This window comes from Branchiostoma lanceolatum, chromosome 5 (assembly GCF_035083965.1).
Source record: "Branchiostoma lanceolatum isolate klBraLanc5 chromosome 5, klBraLanc5.hap2, whole genome shotgun sequence".
Classification (NCBI taxonomy): Eukaryota; Metazoa; Chordata; class Leptocardii; order Amphioxiformes; family Branchiostomatidae; genus Branchiostoma; species Branchiostoma lanceolatum.
In genome coordinates this window covers 11,098,224-11,111,332 of record NC_089726.1, presented here as the reverse complement: position 1 = coordinate 11,111,332, position 13,109 = coordinate 11,098,224, and the positions used below count along the sequence as shown (strand labels likewise).

Genomic DNA, 13,109 nt, shown 5'->3' with positions numbered 1-13,109 from the left:
TGGTATAAATCGAAAGTGGAATGTTCCAAATCGTGGGTCAATCGAGGTCAAGTGGAACAAGGACGGGGTCAGCAAAGGCCAATATGGCAGGTAAGATGATTTATGGCAGAAGTAACACATCTTGACGTTTTCTTCCGTTTTCGCCCTTGACTTTCATAGCAACAGATGGTTACGTGATTTGAGTCACGGTTCGTGACAGGATTGTTAAGGGCAATTCCGCCTGTGCCCCACTCCCGCAGCGCACAGGTTGCATTAATTAATCCCTGAAGCAGGAATGAACCGGAAAACCTTCCACTTTTCCAAGTTTCCGGGGACCGCACTTCCCCAGTCCTTCTCGAAATCATCAGCTTTATCACGAAAGTTACAATCTAACATGTGGTTCGCCCTGTCCCAGTTTGTGAGCGCTGTGATGAGTCACATGCGGGGCTACTATCATACTTTAATTTTGGCAGGCGGACCGGAAGTGCTGACTGGTGGTGCCCCAACCGGGAAGTCTCCCAAACTTCAGAAACTCTCGTCAGCAACTTTTTACTTCCCCTTCTTCGTCAGTTAGTGAACTGTGTATGCAGGGACAGCTCATGGCTTGATGTTCCACAGTGTATGTGTGTTGCTGTAAAGTTGGTCACTCTGTCAGACTCAATCCCAGCTGTGCAAGAATGGCACCACCAGGTTTTATGTGTTTTCTGAACTTCAGTTTGACCCTGTGCCTGCTGTTTGCTGGAGGGAACAGCCAGCATTCCAAGGAATTTCCAAACTTCCGATCTGGGGAGTTGGGACAGAGACTTCAGCAGTTATCTGTGGACAACAACTCCGGGAGGGTCTACCTGGGGGCCACTAACATCTTGTACCAGCTGTCTGCTGACCTTGAACTGCAGCAAAGCTACAAGTCTGGGCCTGTTTGGGACAGCCCAAGATGTGGACCATTTGCCCAGCATTGCAGGGACGGCAAGGTCCTATCTGACAACAACAACAAGATTCTCCTTGTTGACGAGTCCCTCGGAGTTCTCCTAGCATGTGGGTCGGTACTGCAGGGCACCTGTTCGGTTCATCCTCTCGAGAACATTGCATCGGAACTCGATTACGACAGGGCCGCGTATGTAGCCTCAGGCGAATCAGTTGTCGCCTTCTTCGCACCTGGGTATGATGGTGCCCAAAGCTTGTACGTTGGAGCAGAATATGAAACGGACAAGCCAGCCGAGTTCTCTATCCCTGCGGTCTCAACAAGAACGCTCAGTCACACCACAGCGACAGAGTACAAAATCAACTTCGCTCTTCAAACTCAGCATCAGCATTCATACGTCTCTGTGAACGGTAACTATGCCTCAGATTACAGAATCAGATATGTGGATGGTTTCAGTCACGATGGCTTCAGTTACTTCCTCACAGTTCAGAAGACATCTGTGGACTCACAGTCCTATCACTCCAGACTCGTTCGTGTATGCCAGAATGACAGAGCCTATTTCTCTTACACTGAACTCCCCATCACCTGTTACGGCCATGATGAAAAACCCTATAATATCATACAGGCTGCAGCACTGCACAAGCCTGGACACAACCTGACCGACGTCCACCCTGGTATGACCACAACGGACGAGGTTTTATTTGCAGTCTTTGCAGAGAGTGAATCTGAGGACAGCCCAGTCCCCAAGAACAACTCGGTCCTGTGCACCTTCCCTATGTCAGATGTCCGTGCACATTTTCAGGATGGGATTCAATCCTGCTATGGAGGCCAGGGACAGCCAGGTCTGGAATTCCTGTACCAGCCAGGGCACAACAGGGTCTGTCAGGAGACAGTAAGTGGTTTGAGTTATTTGAAGCAAACCTATATCTGACCTATATGATTTCTCACAAGGTATCAGACCATGTTTTCACAGCTAAAAGCCTTCTGCACCTATCACAGACCTGCAGCTAAGATTTCGAGTTTGAAAGTTTATGTTTTGGTAGATTTGATTTCAGACTGTGAAACATGGTCTACAGATAAAATTCTTGCTCTGATAGGTGACTCACTTTGAATGAGTTAAAACATCTGCTCCCAATCTTGCAAATGAGGATATTCTTTTATGTTTAGTCACACATTTAAACCATCAACTTTCTTTCACCTATACTGTTTTTAACTTAAGATTTTGAGAGCAAATTCCTGTTAACAGTTAAAGTAAAGATCTCAGTTTTCAACAGGAAACCAGGTGTCTGTTGTCAACATAAACCTGTATAGTAGAAAAGTGGTCACTTAACATATCTGCTTAATCATGCTGAACTTGTACGCTTGCTGTCTTGTGTCTGTCACCAGGAGGGCCTTTGCTGAAGGTAAGAGTTAGTCATCGCAGGAAGGCAGCCTAGTTGGTATTTAGTAATTGTCAGGTAAGGAATGAATGCGGTTTAATTTTCAAAGAAAAGACTTGGTCTTATTCCATGGGTTTGAATACCAATATCTTTTTTTTCAGACTACAGAAATAGATGAAGATTTCTGTGGGTCTGGTGTGATTGGTCCAATTGAAATCTCGGAGGATGGAGAGCTGTATGACTACAGCATCCTCCATGAAGACAGCTTCTCTGACAAGCTGGTCACCAGCCTGGCTATTACTGTGCAGCAGGGACACACAGTGGCCATGCTTGGTACTGCAGATGGATTCATTCATAAGGTTATAGTACGTCATTATGAAGTTCTGTGTTCATCAGGGAAATTGATTGTGGTCTTTTATGATTGAGGTTTTAAGATTTTCTTGCAACTTACTGTGTCAAATGACCAATTGCAACATCATAAAGTATACTTCAGATTATTGTAATCATGATAGATGTATCATTATCAGAATTTTATCTTCTTTTCCAGATGATGCTGGACACAATTAGGAACAACAGACCCCTCCTCAGCCTGGATGTTGGACACGGACATTCCATCAACAGGGACATGGAGATGGACCCCTCCGAGGAGCACCTGTATGTCATGGCAGGGGAACAGGTGTGTGTGCGATATGTTCCTGTCAGGAATCCATAGTTACTATGACTGTACTCTTAACTGACAGATCATATACCCTGTCATTTACAATGTACCAGACAAGAATTTCCCTTCCAAAAAGAACAGAGACCTGAACATGAAAAGTTCTGATGGTCGCTATTAATAATTTCCCCATCCCAATTTTTGTATATTCTTGCACCTTTTCAGCATGTTCAGTTTTTATTGAAATTGTTACCCTTAATCCCTGTGTTACCAGTAACTTGTGGCCTGGTTTGGCCTTTTGATTCTGAAGGGATACATTTGATTTTGAGTACTGAGTTTTGTTATACGATCATCATGGCCAATTGTTAGTCTGTCTGTTTTTTGTTGAGATGGGAGGGGTGCACCTAGCCTGAGTGTCATCCTGTTTTAGTTCCAGGCTGTTTGGTGAAGACAGAGCCTGGAACTGAAACAGGATGACACTCAGGCTAGGGTGCACCTTTTAAATTCCAAATGGATGCATGTTAATTGCGATCAACCCTTGCCAAATTTTGCCTCCTACATTGGAACATTTCCCTTCTCCTTTGCCAGTCTAGACTGTTCGTGCTATCGGTTTATGCTTCCTTGTGGGAGAAGCTTCCTTCTGAATAAGACAACAGGAACAACTGGTGCTAATCTGCCTGATGATATCCATTCACACAGCCCATGGGAGTTGCCTTTGACGTGTAATCTTTGGGGTTTTGCCAAACAGTTGTGGTGATGAGATAGGGGGACAAAGTACTGTGATATAACAACATGTTACACTTATGCCTGGCAATGTTGTACACCCCCATTCTTCACGTTCAAAGCTTGTCAATTTAAAGTGGGGATAGTAGATGAGCCATGTTAGTGCTGACTTTGATGATTTTTGGTTAACTTTTTAAAATAAATAATGTAAAACTCTTTGGAAATACTTGATTATTTTGTTATTATTCAGTAATCTTAACTCTTGGATTTATATTCAATTTGATAAAAATTGTATTTTGTCAGTTAATAGCCATTCATTATGGTTCAGTAAAACAAAAAGTCCTCTCCACATATCTTCCAAGCTACTTCTTTCCACATCAGACAACTGAATTCTCTCCATCGCAGAAATGTGTGACTTTAGTCCTCATATTGTGATAAACAGTCTTGTTGCACATGTACATCTCTTTTGGACCCAGGTGACCAAGTTACCCATGAAGAGCTGCAGCCTGTACCAGGACTGTGGGACCTGCATCACTGTGGAGGACCCTACCCTAGAATGTGGCTGGTGTAAAGAACAGGGGGCTTGCAGTACCAAGCAGGACTGCATGAGAGACATCCAGTGGTCCAGAGATACCTGCCCTCCAGTCATCTATGAAGTTAGTAGTCATGTCTTTATGTTCTATGTTCTGTCACCGCTACGTTCAGACACTCTAGGGTCAGGGTCAAGGTTAGGGGGTGTCGGAAAATAGGTGTATAACCATCTTAAGGAAGCCTCTTGAAAGTAAAGATTATGCCAAGTCACAAGGGACTGAAGTGTTGATATCTCAGCTGACCAGGGCCCATTCATGCCTAGGCTAGGAGGTGAGATGTTCATACTTACTGTAAATCTTGAACGTTTTGCGGTGGTGTAATTTTCGCAGTTTTTTAGCATTTACACAGCATCTTTAGAAACAGAATCTTAAACCTTTGCACCCATACCATATTTTCCTCTTTCAGTTTAGTCCCACATCAGGGCCAATAGACGGAGGTACAAATATAACAATCCTGGGAGACAACCTAGGTGACATGGCCATGGCTGATACACACATTGTTAGTATCTGGAGAAAGGAGTGCACGCTGGTGGAAAAAGAAAGTGACTTCAACAAGTAAGTTCAAGGCAGTAACTATTACTTTTCTTTTTTAATTAGATTGATCGAAAAAAAGCTAATAACAGTGTAGTAACATAGTATGATCTGATTTTAGGAAGCTATCATTATAAGTTACCAGTACTTATTTTACTATCCTTTGTTATTTCATTTCATTTCATGATAAACGATACCCAAAGGTAACTATAGTGTGAAAGAGGAAGCAAAGAAACTAACAAAGTAAAAGTCCCTGTTGTGTTTTCAGTACAAATGTACACATGGATATGTAAAGTCATTTCATAATGTGCTGGCAAACCCAAGAGTTAAAGTAGGTCAAGCTCAAGTGCAATGCTTCAGAGCTCAAAGCTTAATGCTTTTAGATGACCTAAAACCTGTTGTTGGCTATGTTTGTGTAGACTCGTGTGCACCACAGCCCCCAGTGAGGTGGCACAGGATCATGTGACAGTGGAGGTCCATGAGCAATCAGCTGTTCTGGGCTACACCATCAGTGGCACTGGGTCCTCCAGCCAGCCCTTCAGCTATGTGGTGAGTGGCAATACATGCTTTTCACATATGATTGATTTTAAGTAGGGTCAAGATTGCTTCACCACTTTTGGCTAGTACCTCAACTAATCTTATCAGAAAGGAAGGGATGTGCTTGTTATACTGGTAGTAACCTAATATACTAGTCTTAGTACTTGTATTCAACATCAAAGGCATGTATCTTTAGATTAGTGACATTTGACTTTTTTTAACAGTTCCACATTTGTCAGGTAATGGCACTGTTGATGTATATGATTAAAAGTATTTCAAAGTCTGACTAGCTCAGTGATATATCATTCAGCACCAAGGACAGGTCTACAATTCACATCAATTTTAATGTTATCCTTGGAGTTTTCATGACCTTATGCCATCACCTAGCCACGGAGTGTTACACTGTTAAACTAGATATTGTGTTGCTCTTCTCATAATGCCCACAGGATCCCCAGGTTACAAGCATCAGCCCAATACTGGGTCCCGAAGCAGGAGGGACTGTCCTGACAATCAACGGACAACACCTGGACACCAGCAGTGGCCCTCAGGTGTCTGTAGCAGGACAGGTGTGCAGGATCCAGAGGTAAGAACAATTGAAAACTGAGGCATTTGTCCTGCAGGTCAGTACATTGTATAAAGCCAAAATAATACTCTGAGTTAAACCACATCCAAATCTCCAGTCTTGTTAAATGAAGAAGTGTTTTGTTGTATGGCAAATAACAAGCAGTGTTACTGTAAATGACAGATATTCAGTGATCATTTGCAAGCTTTGAATTTTCATTGAGACAATCTTCAAACTTCAAGAATGTTACTAACTAATAGTCACCTATTTCCCAGTATTTCTGATGATACATTGGTGTGCATGACTGCCCCATCATCTGTGCCGACATCTGGACCTGTCATGCTGACTTGGGACAGAGCCACACGACATGCCAGTGACTTGTTCACGTACACGGAGAACCCAACAGTCACTGACATCAACCCAAAGAGGAGCTCTTACAGGTGATACACAAATAAAACATTTTGCTACCACTGCCAACAGGGGATCCCTTTTCTGATTCAGATGTCTTATTTTCAACTGAATTCTGTGTTCAACATTTATCACTTTGGATTATTTCCTCATATGCAGGTTTCCATAATCAAACATTGTCCAGATTGACTGAGCATAAAGTAAGACCTCTGTTTCTATTCAAGAGATGCCCAACATGAAATTTTCCTTTTCAGTGGAGGTACTGAACTCCACGTGACTGGTGTGAATCTACATAGTGTGGCTCAACCCAGGATGAACATCAGCTTTCTACAGGGCAATGAAGTGGTCTCATTCCTTGAGGTAGGTACATAAGAAACTAATAGATGTTATCTAGTAAATTTTTTATGATTATGAATTTTTTAAAAGTATTTAGTCATTAAAACAGCACTAGGTTTGACGTAGTAGAAGTTACATGACATGGCAGACTGAGAAACAGAGGGCTATGTAGTACATATAGTCCACATTTGAATGTTGGGTTTGAAATTAACTTTATTGCCTTTACCAAGAATATATATCTATCAAAATCTATCAGATATATGACATCAATTGTGTCCTTCCAGCCTTGCATCCATTCAGAGTCAGCCAGGTCAACTCAGATGACCTGCCAATCACCCAACATCACTGGCAGGCTCCACCCACTCTCAGATCCACAGCCAATCACAGTGCAGCTCTCTCTGGTGTTAGATGGCATGCTGGATGAGCCATCTCCAGAGCGGAGACATTTTACCTACTACCCTGACCCCGTGTTCTTCAGTTTCGACCTTAGTAAGGCATATCCCAAGATTGGAAGAACATTGATGCTAAGGGTATGTAACTGTGACTGAATGTGAGCCTCTGAATATGTAGATTAATGTAACTACATGTATGACCAAAGAATTGTAAGAAAAAAAATGAATGTAAATGGATGTTGAGAGCGGTTCTATTTGCATATCAAGCATATTAACTCCATAAAAGTTTCAAGGAAAAGTATCGTAATTGCAATTAGATAGCAGGAAGGGAATAGACTGCAATCGTAAAACAGTAAAAGCGAATCCTTAGTGCCCAATGCATTTATCTATCTAACTCTCCTCTCTCATTTTAAAGGGTGAGCATCTTGACAGTGCACATGATATCAAAGAGTTCACTGTGCTTGTGGGACAACACAGTTGCAGAATCACATTGCTGAACTCACAGGTTGGGTGATATGCCTTTGTCAAACTTTTATCAACAACTTTTGAACAGTTTGACGTATGCATGTTTTTATGTTATATTGCCAATTGCCAAAGATTCCATAGTAGTTTCTTTTCTTGTCTCATTCTCACATTGATGTGTCTGTTTTCTGTCATGCGTTTCAGGAACTACACTGCGTTTTGCCAGAAGACCAGAAGTTTGGCAACTTTACAGATGCCCCAGTGACGGTAATCATTAATCAAATACACTTAATATTGAATTTGATTTTGTTCATTTAAACATGTTACTGTACATTTATAGTATATTACATGTATGTTATATTATCTTACATGCATATGATATATCGTATATAATATACAAAATGTCACGTTGCGCAATTACAGAAAACTATCTCTTACTTGCTTTCATCTGTTCTAAGATTTGTTAAATGTATTGTACTTTTCTTGTTTATAGGTCAATGTTGGAAACCTTCATTTTACTGTTGGTGAGTTAAAACTACAGTTTGCACGCCAGAAGAAGGTTCCTGAAGCCATCATCATCTATGTCTGTGCTGCCATTGGTCTGTCAATCCTGGTACTCGTGGCTCTATTGGTTGCCTGGAAGCGGCGCCATGGCAACCCCATCATCAGGAGAACCAATAGGAACGGCCTGTGGCATGTCCCTGATGAACAGATAGCCATGGTGGACATGAGCGGCCCTGCACCACAGCCAGACCCCATCGGTTTGGCCAGACAGATGTCCAGGGACAACAGTATGTGTGTCTCCTTTATCTGAATGAAATTTTGACCCTTTTATATGTCAGTGTATGCTACAAATTTTAGGATCACAAAACATATGTGTCTAAACTTCACACATAGAGTAACTTGATACATGAGTCATAAAGATTACTCTTGGCAAGGGTATACTTTTATCTCTTTATTGTTTCACTACCTATAATGACTAAAATTTACAAGCCTTTTGCCTGCTAAACCAGAAAACATAAGATATTGTATGTCCTGCAAATTGTAATTAATTCTTAGACCTGTATGCAGTAGGTTAAGTCCTTGTTATTGTGTCAACCTGAACTGCATTACACCTCTCATCTCTGTCTCGACTTTTCATCCCAGACTACGAGTCCCTCCCCTCTGAGTATGAGAACGACACCCTGGACAGACTGAGGGTCAACGACCCTGACCTGGCTGTATCCGTGGAGGAGACACTGATCCCCAGACACAAGCTCCACCTACATAACATCATCGGCAAAGGTACTGCAGCTGTTGAAGTTTTGATGAATACATTTTAGATAAAAGACAAGAAGACTCACATAACATACTAAAGATAAGTGGGCCAGCAGCTGACTTAAAATAAATAAGTCACTGCAGTATGTGGTTAGCAGCCATTGAAATCACACTAAACAGAATGCTTGATAAATGATCTTTCTTTAACCTCGTTAGTATTATTAGATGTGATAATGCAGTGTTGCTATCGTTAATGATATGCTTAAGAATGTCTATCTTGCAATGCAGGTTTCTTTGGAAGTGTTTTCTATGGAACATACCAACATCCAGAAGAGAAGGAGCCAGTCAGAGTTGCTATAAAGACTCTCAACAGTAGGTACTCAATGTGGTTGACCATGGTTGGTTGTCTCTTATCAGTATGCATAATTTTTATCTACAGAAATAACAACTGTTTGCAGTTTCTCTCGTTGTTTACCTTAGTTTTATGTATCTATCTTAAAGTGTTTTTTTATGAGCTTTGAAGTTTCTGTCTACTCTTTTAAAATGATGAACCGTGTCATTAAATGTTGTCACTTTCTCCATCTGATTAGAAATATCAACAACTACCATTCTAGGTTCTTTGCTGCTAACACTACAACCACCATGTATACTTTTTTTTTCCAGCAGACAATTGTGACATGAATGACATAGAAAACTTCCTGCGGGAGGGCATCATGATGAAGGACTTTAACCACGAGCATGTCCTCCACCTGGTGGGAGTCAGCCTGCCCACCACAGGTGCTCCACTGGTCGTCCTGCCCTACATGAAACTAGGGGACCTTCACAGCTTCATCAGGAACCCTCAACAGGTATGGCACCCATTTTCATCTGTTCAAACAAGTCTTTGGCTAAGGTGTAGATAGATATACCTGATGTGATGTTATACATATTTTGTCATTAGAAATTGTTAGTAAAATACATCTTTTGAACTTGAAAGACTTCACTGTATGGTACTTGGCAGGTTATTTCTTGTCAATTTTCATGCAGTTGATTATCTGAAAATACTGTTTTACCTTACACATTCCAATGGTTTTCTGTGATTCCAGTTGCTGACCGTGCAAGACATCCTGGGATTTGCACTGCAAGTGGGGGAGGGAATGGCTTATCTGTCCAGCCTGAAGTTTGTTCACAGAGACCTGGCTGCAAGGAACTGCATGTGAGTAGGCATTTTTTATGATATCATGTTTTCCACATATTTGAATCCATATTTTCTCTTGTTAGGAAAGCAGACAGATTGATAGATAAAAGTCACACTAAGAAAGACCCGTCCTTGGTGCTGAACACCATCCACATACCCTAGCAGGTCTGTCCCTGGTGCTGAACACCATCCTCACACTACCAAAGACCTGTCCCTGGTGCTGAACACCATCATCACACTAAAAAGACCTGTCCCAGGTGCTGAACACCATCATCACACTAAAAAGACCTGTCCCAGGTGCTGAACACTATCCACATGCCCTAGCAGAACTGTCCCTGGTGCTGAAGACCATCCTCACACTACCAAAGACCTGTCCCAGGTGCTGAACACTATCCACATGCCCTAGCAGAACTGTCCCTGGTGCTGAAGACCATCCTCACACTACCAAAGACCTGTCCCAGGTGCTGAACACTATCCACATGCCCTAGCAGAACTGTCCCTGGTGCTGAAGACCATCCTCACACTACCAAAGACCTGTCCCAGGTGCTGAACACTATCCACATGCCCTAGCAGAACTGTCCCTGGTGCTGAAGACCATCCTCACACTACCAAAGACCTGTCCCTGGTGCTGAACACCATCATCACACTAAAAAGACCTGTCCCAGGTGCTGAACACTATCCACATGCCCTAGCAGAACTGTCCCTGGTGCTGAAGACCATCCTCACACTACCAAAGACCTGTCCCTGGTGCTGAACACCATCCACATGCCCTAGCAGAACTGTCTCTGGTGCTGAACACCATCCTCACACTACAAAGACCTGTCCCTGGTGCTGAACAGTATCCACATGGCCCAGCAGAACTGTTCCTGGTACTGAACCACCTCACACTAAGAAATACCTGTCCTTGCTACTGATGGCCATCCTCACACTTTATCTATTTATTTATTCATCTTTAGGGTAGTCCCTTCAGTTAACAGTAACTGATTTCCAATGGAGCCCTTAGTTCATTTATGGGATAGATTTGTCTTCATGGTAAAAGATTCTGCTGACACTGATTTCAAATGAAATCATTGATTCATTGCTTGACAAATTATTCTGTTACTTTGATCATTTCCTAAGTTTGTTAAACAAGTTTCTCCAACCTTGTCCCTCCAGGGTTAGTGAAGACTTGGTTGTGAAGGTGGCAGATTTTGGCCTGTCCAGAGACCTGTATGAGAAGGACTACTACACCTGTGGGGACAAGAAGGCCAGGCTGCCTGTCAAGTGGATGGCACTGGAGAGTTTGTTAGATGGTACCTACACGACCAAGAGTGATGTGGTAAGTATTTAGAACCATGCCTGGATTATCAATCTTAGTGTGTTGTGCAAGGTTCTTCTTGTATGTGTTCAAATGAGATTTACTATACATCTGAAACATTTTTCCATTGGCATTCCATTCAGTTTCAGTAGACATTTCCAGTCAGAGCTGAGCATTCATTCATTGTTTGTATTCAAACGATTCATCTAGTTTGTAGGCTGCATGAAAACAGAGTGTTACTTAATCTTTGTAGTGGTCATTTGGAGTGTTGATGTGGGAGCTAGCCATGAGAGGAGTGAACCCATACCCAGATGTGGACAACTTTGACCTGGCCATGTACCTACAGAGGGGCAGCAGGCTGAGGCAGCCAAAGTACTGCCCAGATCACATGTAAGTAGTGAGGGAATATGGAATCTGTCAAGTTCAATGTACATGTATGGTCTAGCCTTGAAAACTGATTCTTTTCATAGGGCTCCATTTAAGCTGGCGGGAGGCTTCATGGACCTAAATCTTAGAACCAATTTGATTAACCTGTAGTAATACAATTCCTTCCTATAGAAAGAACTTGTTTCTGTGGCTCCAATCTAAGCTTCTGTCCCTATTTCCTCCCCACAGCTATACCATGATGCAATTGTGCTGGCAGGTAGACCCTGACCTCCGACCGACCTTCGATGACCTTGTGTCACGACTGAGCGAGGCATTACCACCGACCAGCCCCGCTCCTGAGGGGGAACACTCTGTGCAAGACTTTGAGGAATGCTACACTGATGTCTTAGCAAGAGCATGAGAAGATGGCTAAAAACATCTTCCAAGAACTTTCAAACTGTGTTTTTCCCTGGTGCATTTTATCAGCAGTATTATCATAGGCAATTGTGAATGATATACATAATCCTTTAAATCCTTTTTGTGGAAAACTAATGTAATCAGGACATGTGTGCAATCTCTTATATCCAACTTAACGATGAATTTTGCTCTTAATTGCACATTTGCTAGTAGTGTATGGTATTATGAAAACTACTTAACATTCGTATTTTAAGTTACTACAGCTGTATATGGCTTTTATATAGCTTATTGGTACTTTTCAAAATATCCCACTGCCTTTCATTATGATACTAACTTCATTTTGTATGTAAGCATAAGTTTAAATTCAAACTACAAGAATTTACACTCTGCATATTGCTGTTTATGCAAAAAAAGGACAGTAAACCTGTTGTTGAACAGTTGTAAAGCCATCATTTAGTTATCAATCAATGACACTAAGCAATGAACTCTACATCAGAACTAAACAGAACTGAATTGTATTTACTGTTTGAGAATGTTTGATATATGGAAACAATGCAATGTGTACAGATATGTGCCATTTTTAATCATGCTAAAGATGGTGTACATTTATATTATCTCTATTGTTGTCTGTTACGTTTCTTGTCACAGATGAAATGCAGCTGATGCCTAGAAGGAGCAACTGTTAATGGTACTTTTAAAAAGTACTAGCAAAGTTAAAGATGTTGTACAAGTCATATTATACAAGTCATGGTATTTCTGTATAAAGCATAGTCTATTTTCCTATTTTGGTTGGTACTTTATGATATCGTTTAGTCACCTATCATTGAATGTATGCAACGGACATTTATATAATGTTTGATTGAAGATATTCGTTTGAGCATTATCATTACCTTTGAGCATAAACCTTCCCTTTTCTGTGAATTCTGTTGATCTATATTTTGCATAAAACATCTCCATACCCATTTTAGCAAATTAAACGGTAAAGGTCATCGGCAACAGGTCATCTTACAGGTCATTTGTCTCCTTTGTTCAGTTTTGTGAATGCCCTATTGGCAGTCTATACTCTCTTCATGTGATCAATACATATTCCGTATGGCTATTGCTCAATAGTCTGCATGT

At 41.6% G+C, this 13,109-nt stretch overlaps 1 protein-coding gene across 2 annotated transcripts; it reads left to right on the top strand.

Moving 5' to 3' along the window:
- The first annotated feature begins 139 nt into the window (after positions 1 to 139).
- LOC136435073 (hepatocyte growth factor receptor-like) lies at positions 140 to 12,986 on the top strand. 2 transcript variants are annotated; one of them, XM_066428268.1, is made up of 20 exons: positions 140 to 1,793; positions 2,442 to 2,639; positions 2,828 to 2,956; positions 4,135 to 4,314; positions 4,655 to 4,803; positions 5,199 to 5,328; positions 5,763 to 5,899; positions 6,154 to 6,318; positions 6,541 to 6,646; positions 6,907 to 7,152; positions 7,430 to 7,519; positions 7,681 to 7,743; positions 7,970 to 8,267; positions 8,623 to 8,760; positions 9,022 to 9,105; positions 9,397 to 9,581; positions 9,819 to 9,928; positions 11,066 to 11,228; positions 11,461 to 11,597; positions 11,823 to 12,986. In XM_066428268.1, exons 1-20 carry the CDS (start codon positions 657 to 659, stop codon positions 11,992 to 11,994), a joined length of 4,017 nt encoding a protein of 1,338 aa, XP_066284365.1. In that variant the 5' UTR covers positions 140 to 656; the 3' UTR covers positions 11,995 to 12,986. The 2 variants fall into 2 exon arrangements, with proteins under 2 accessions (XP_066284365.1, XP_066284363.1); XM_066428266.1 differs by having other exon boundaries at positions 2,442 to 2,645.
- Positions 12,987 to 13,109: the final 123 nt, after the last annotated feature.

Coding starts and splice junctions, on each gene's coding strand:
- LOC136435073 (XM_066428266.1), top strand. CDS start 657: ATGGCACCACCAGGTTTTATGTGTTTTCTGAACTTCAGTTTGACCCTG. Junction 7,153..7,429: donor GAAGAACATTGATGCTAAGG/GTATGTAACTGT, acceptor CTCATTTTAAAG/GGTGAGCATCTTGACAGTGC. Junction 7,744..7,969: donor TTACAGATGCCCCAGTGACG/GTAATCATTAAT, acceptor TCTTGTTTATAG/GTCAATGTTGGAAACCTTCA.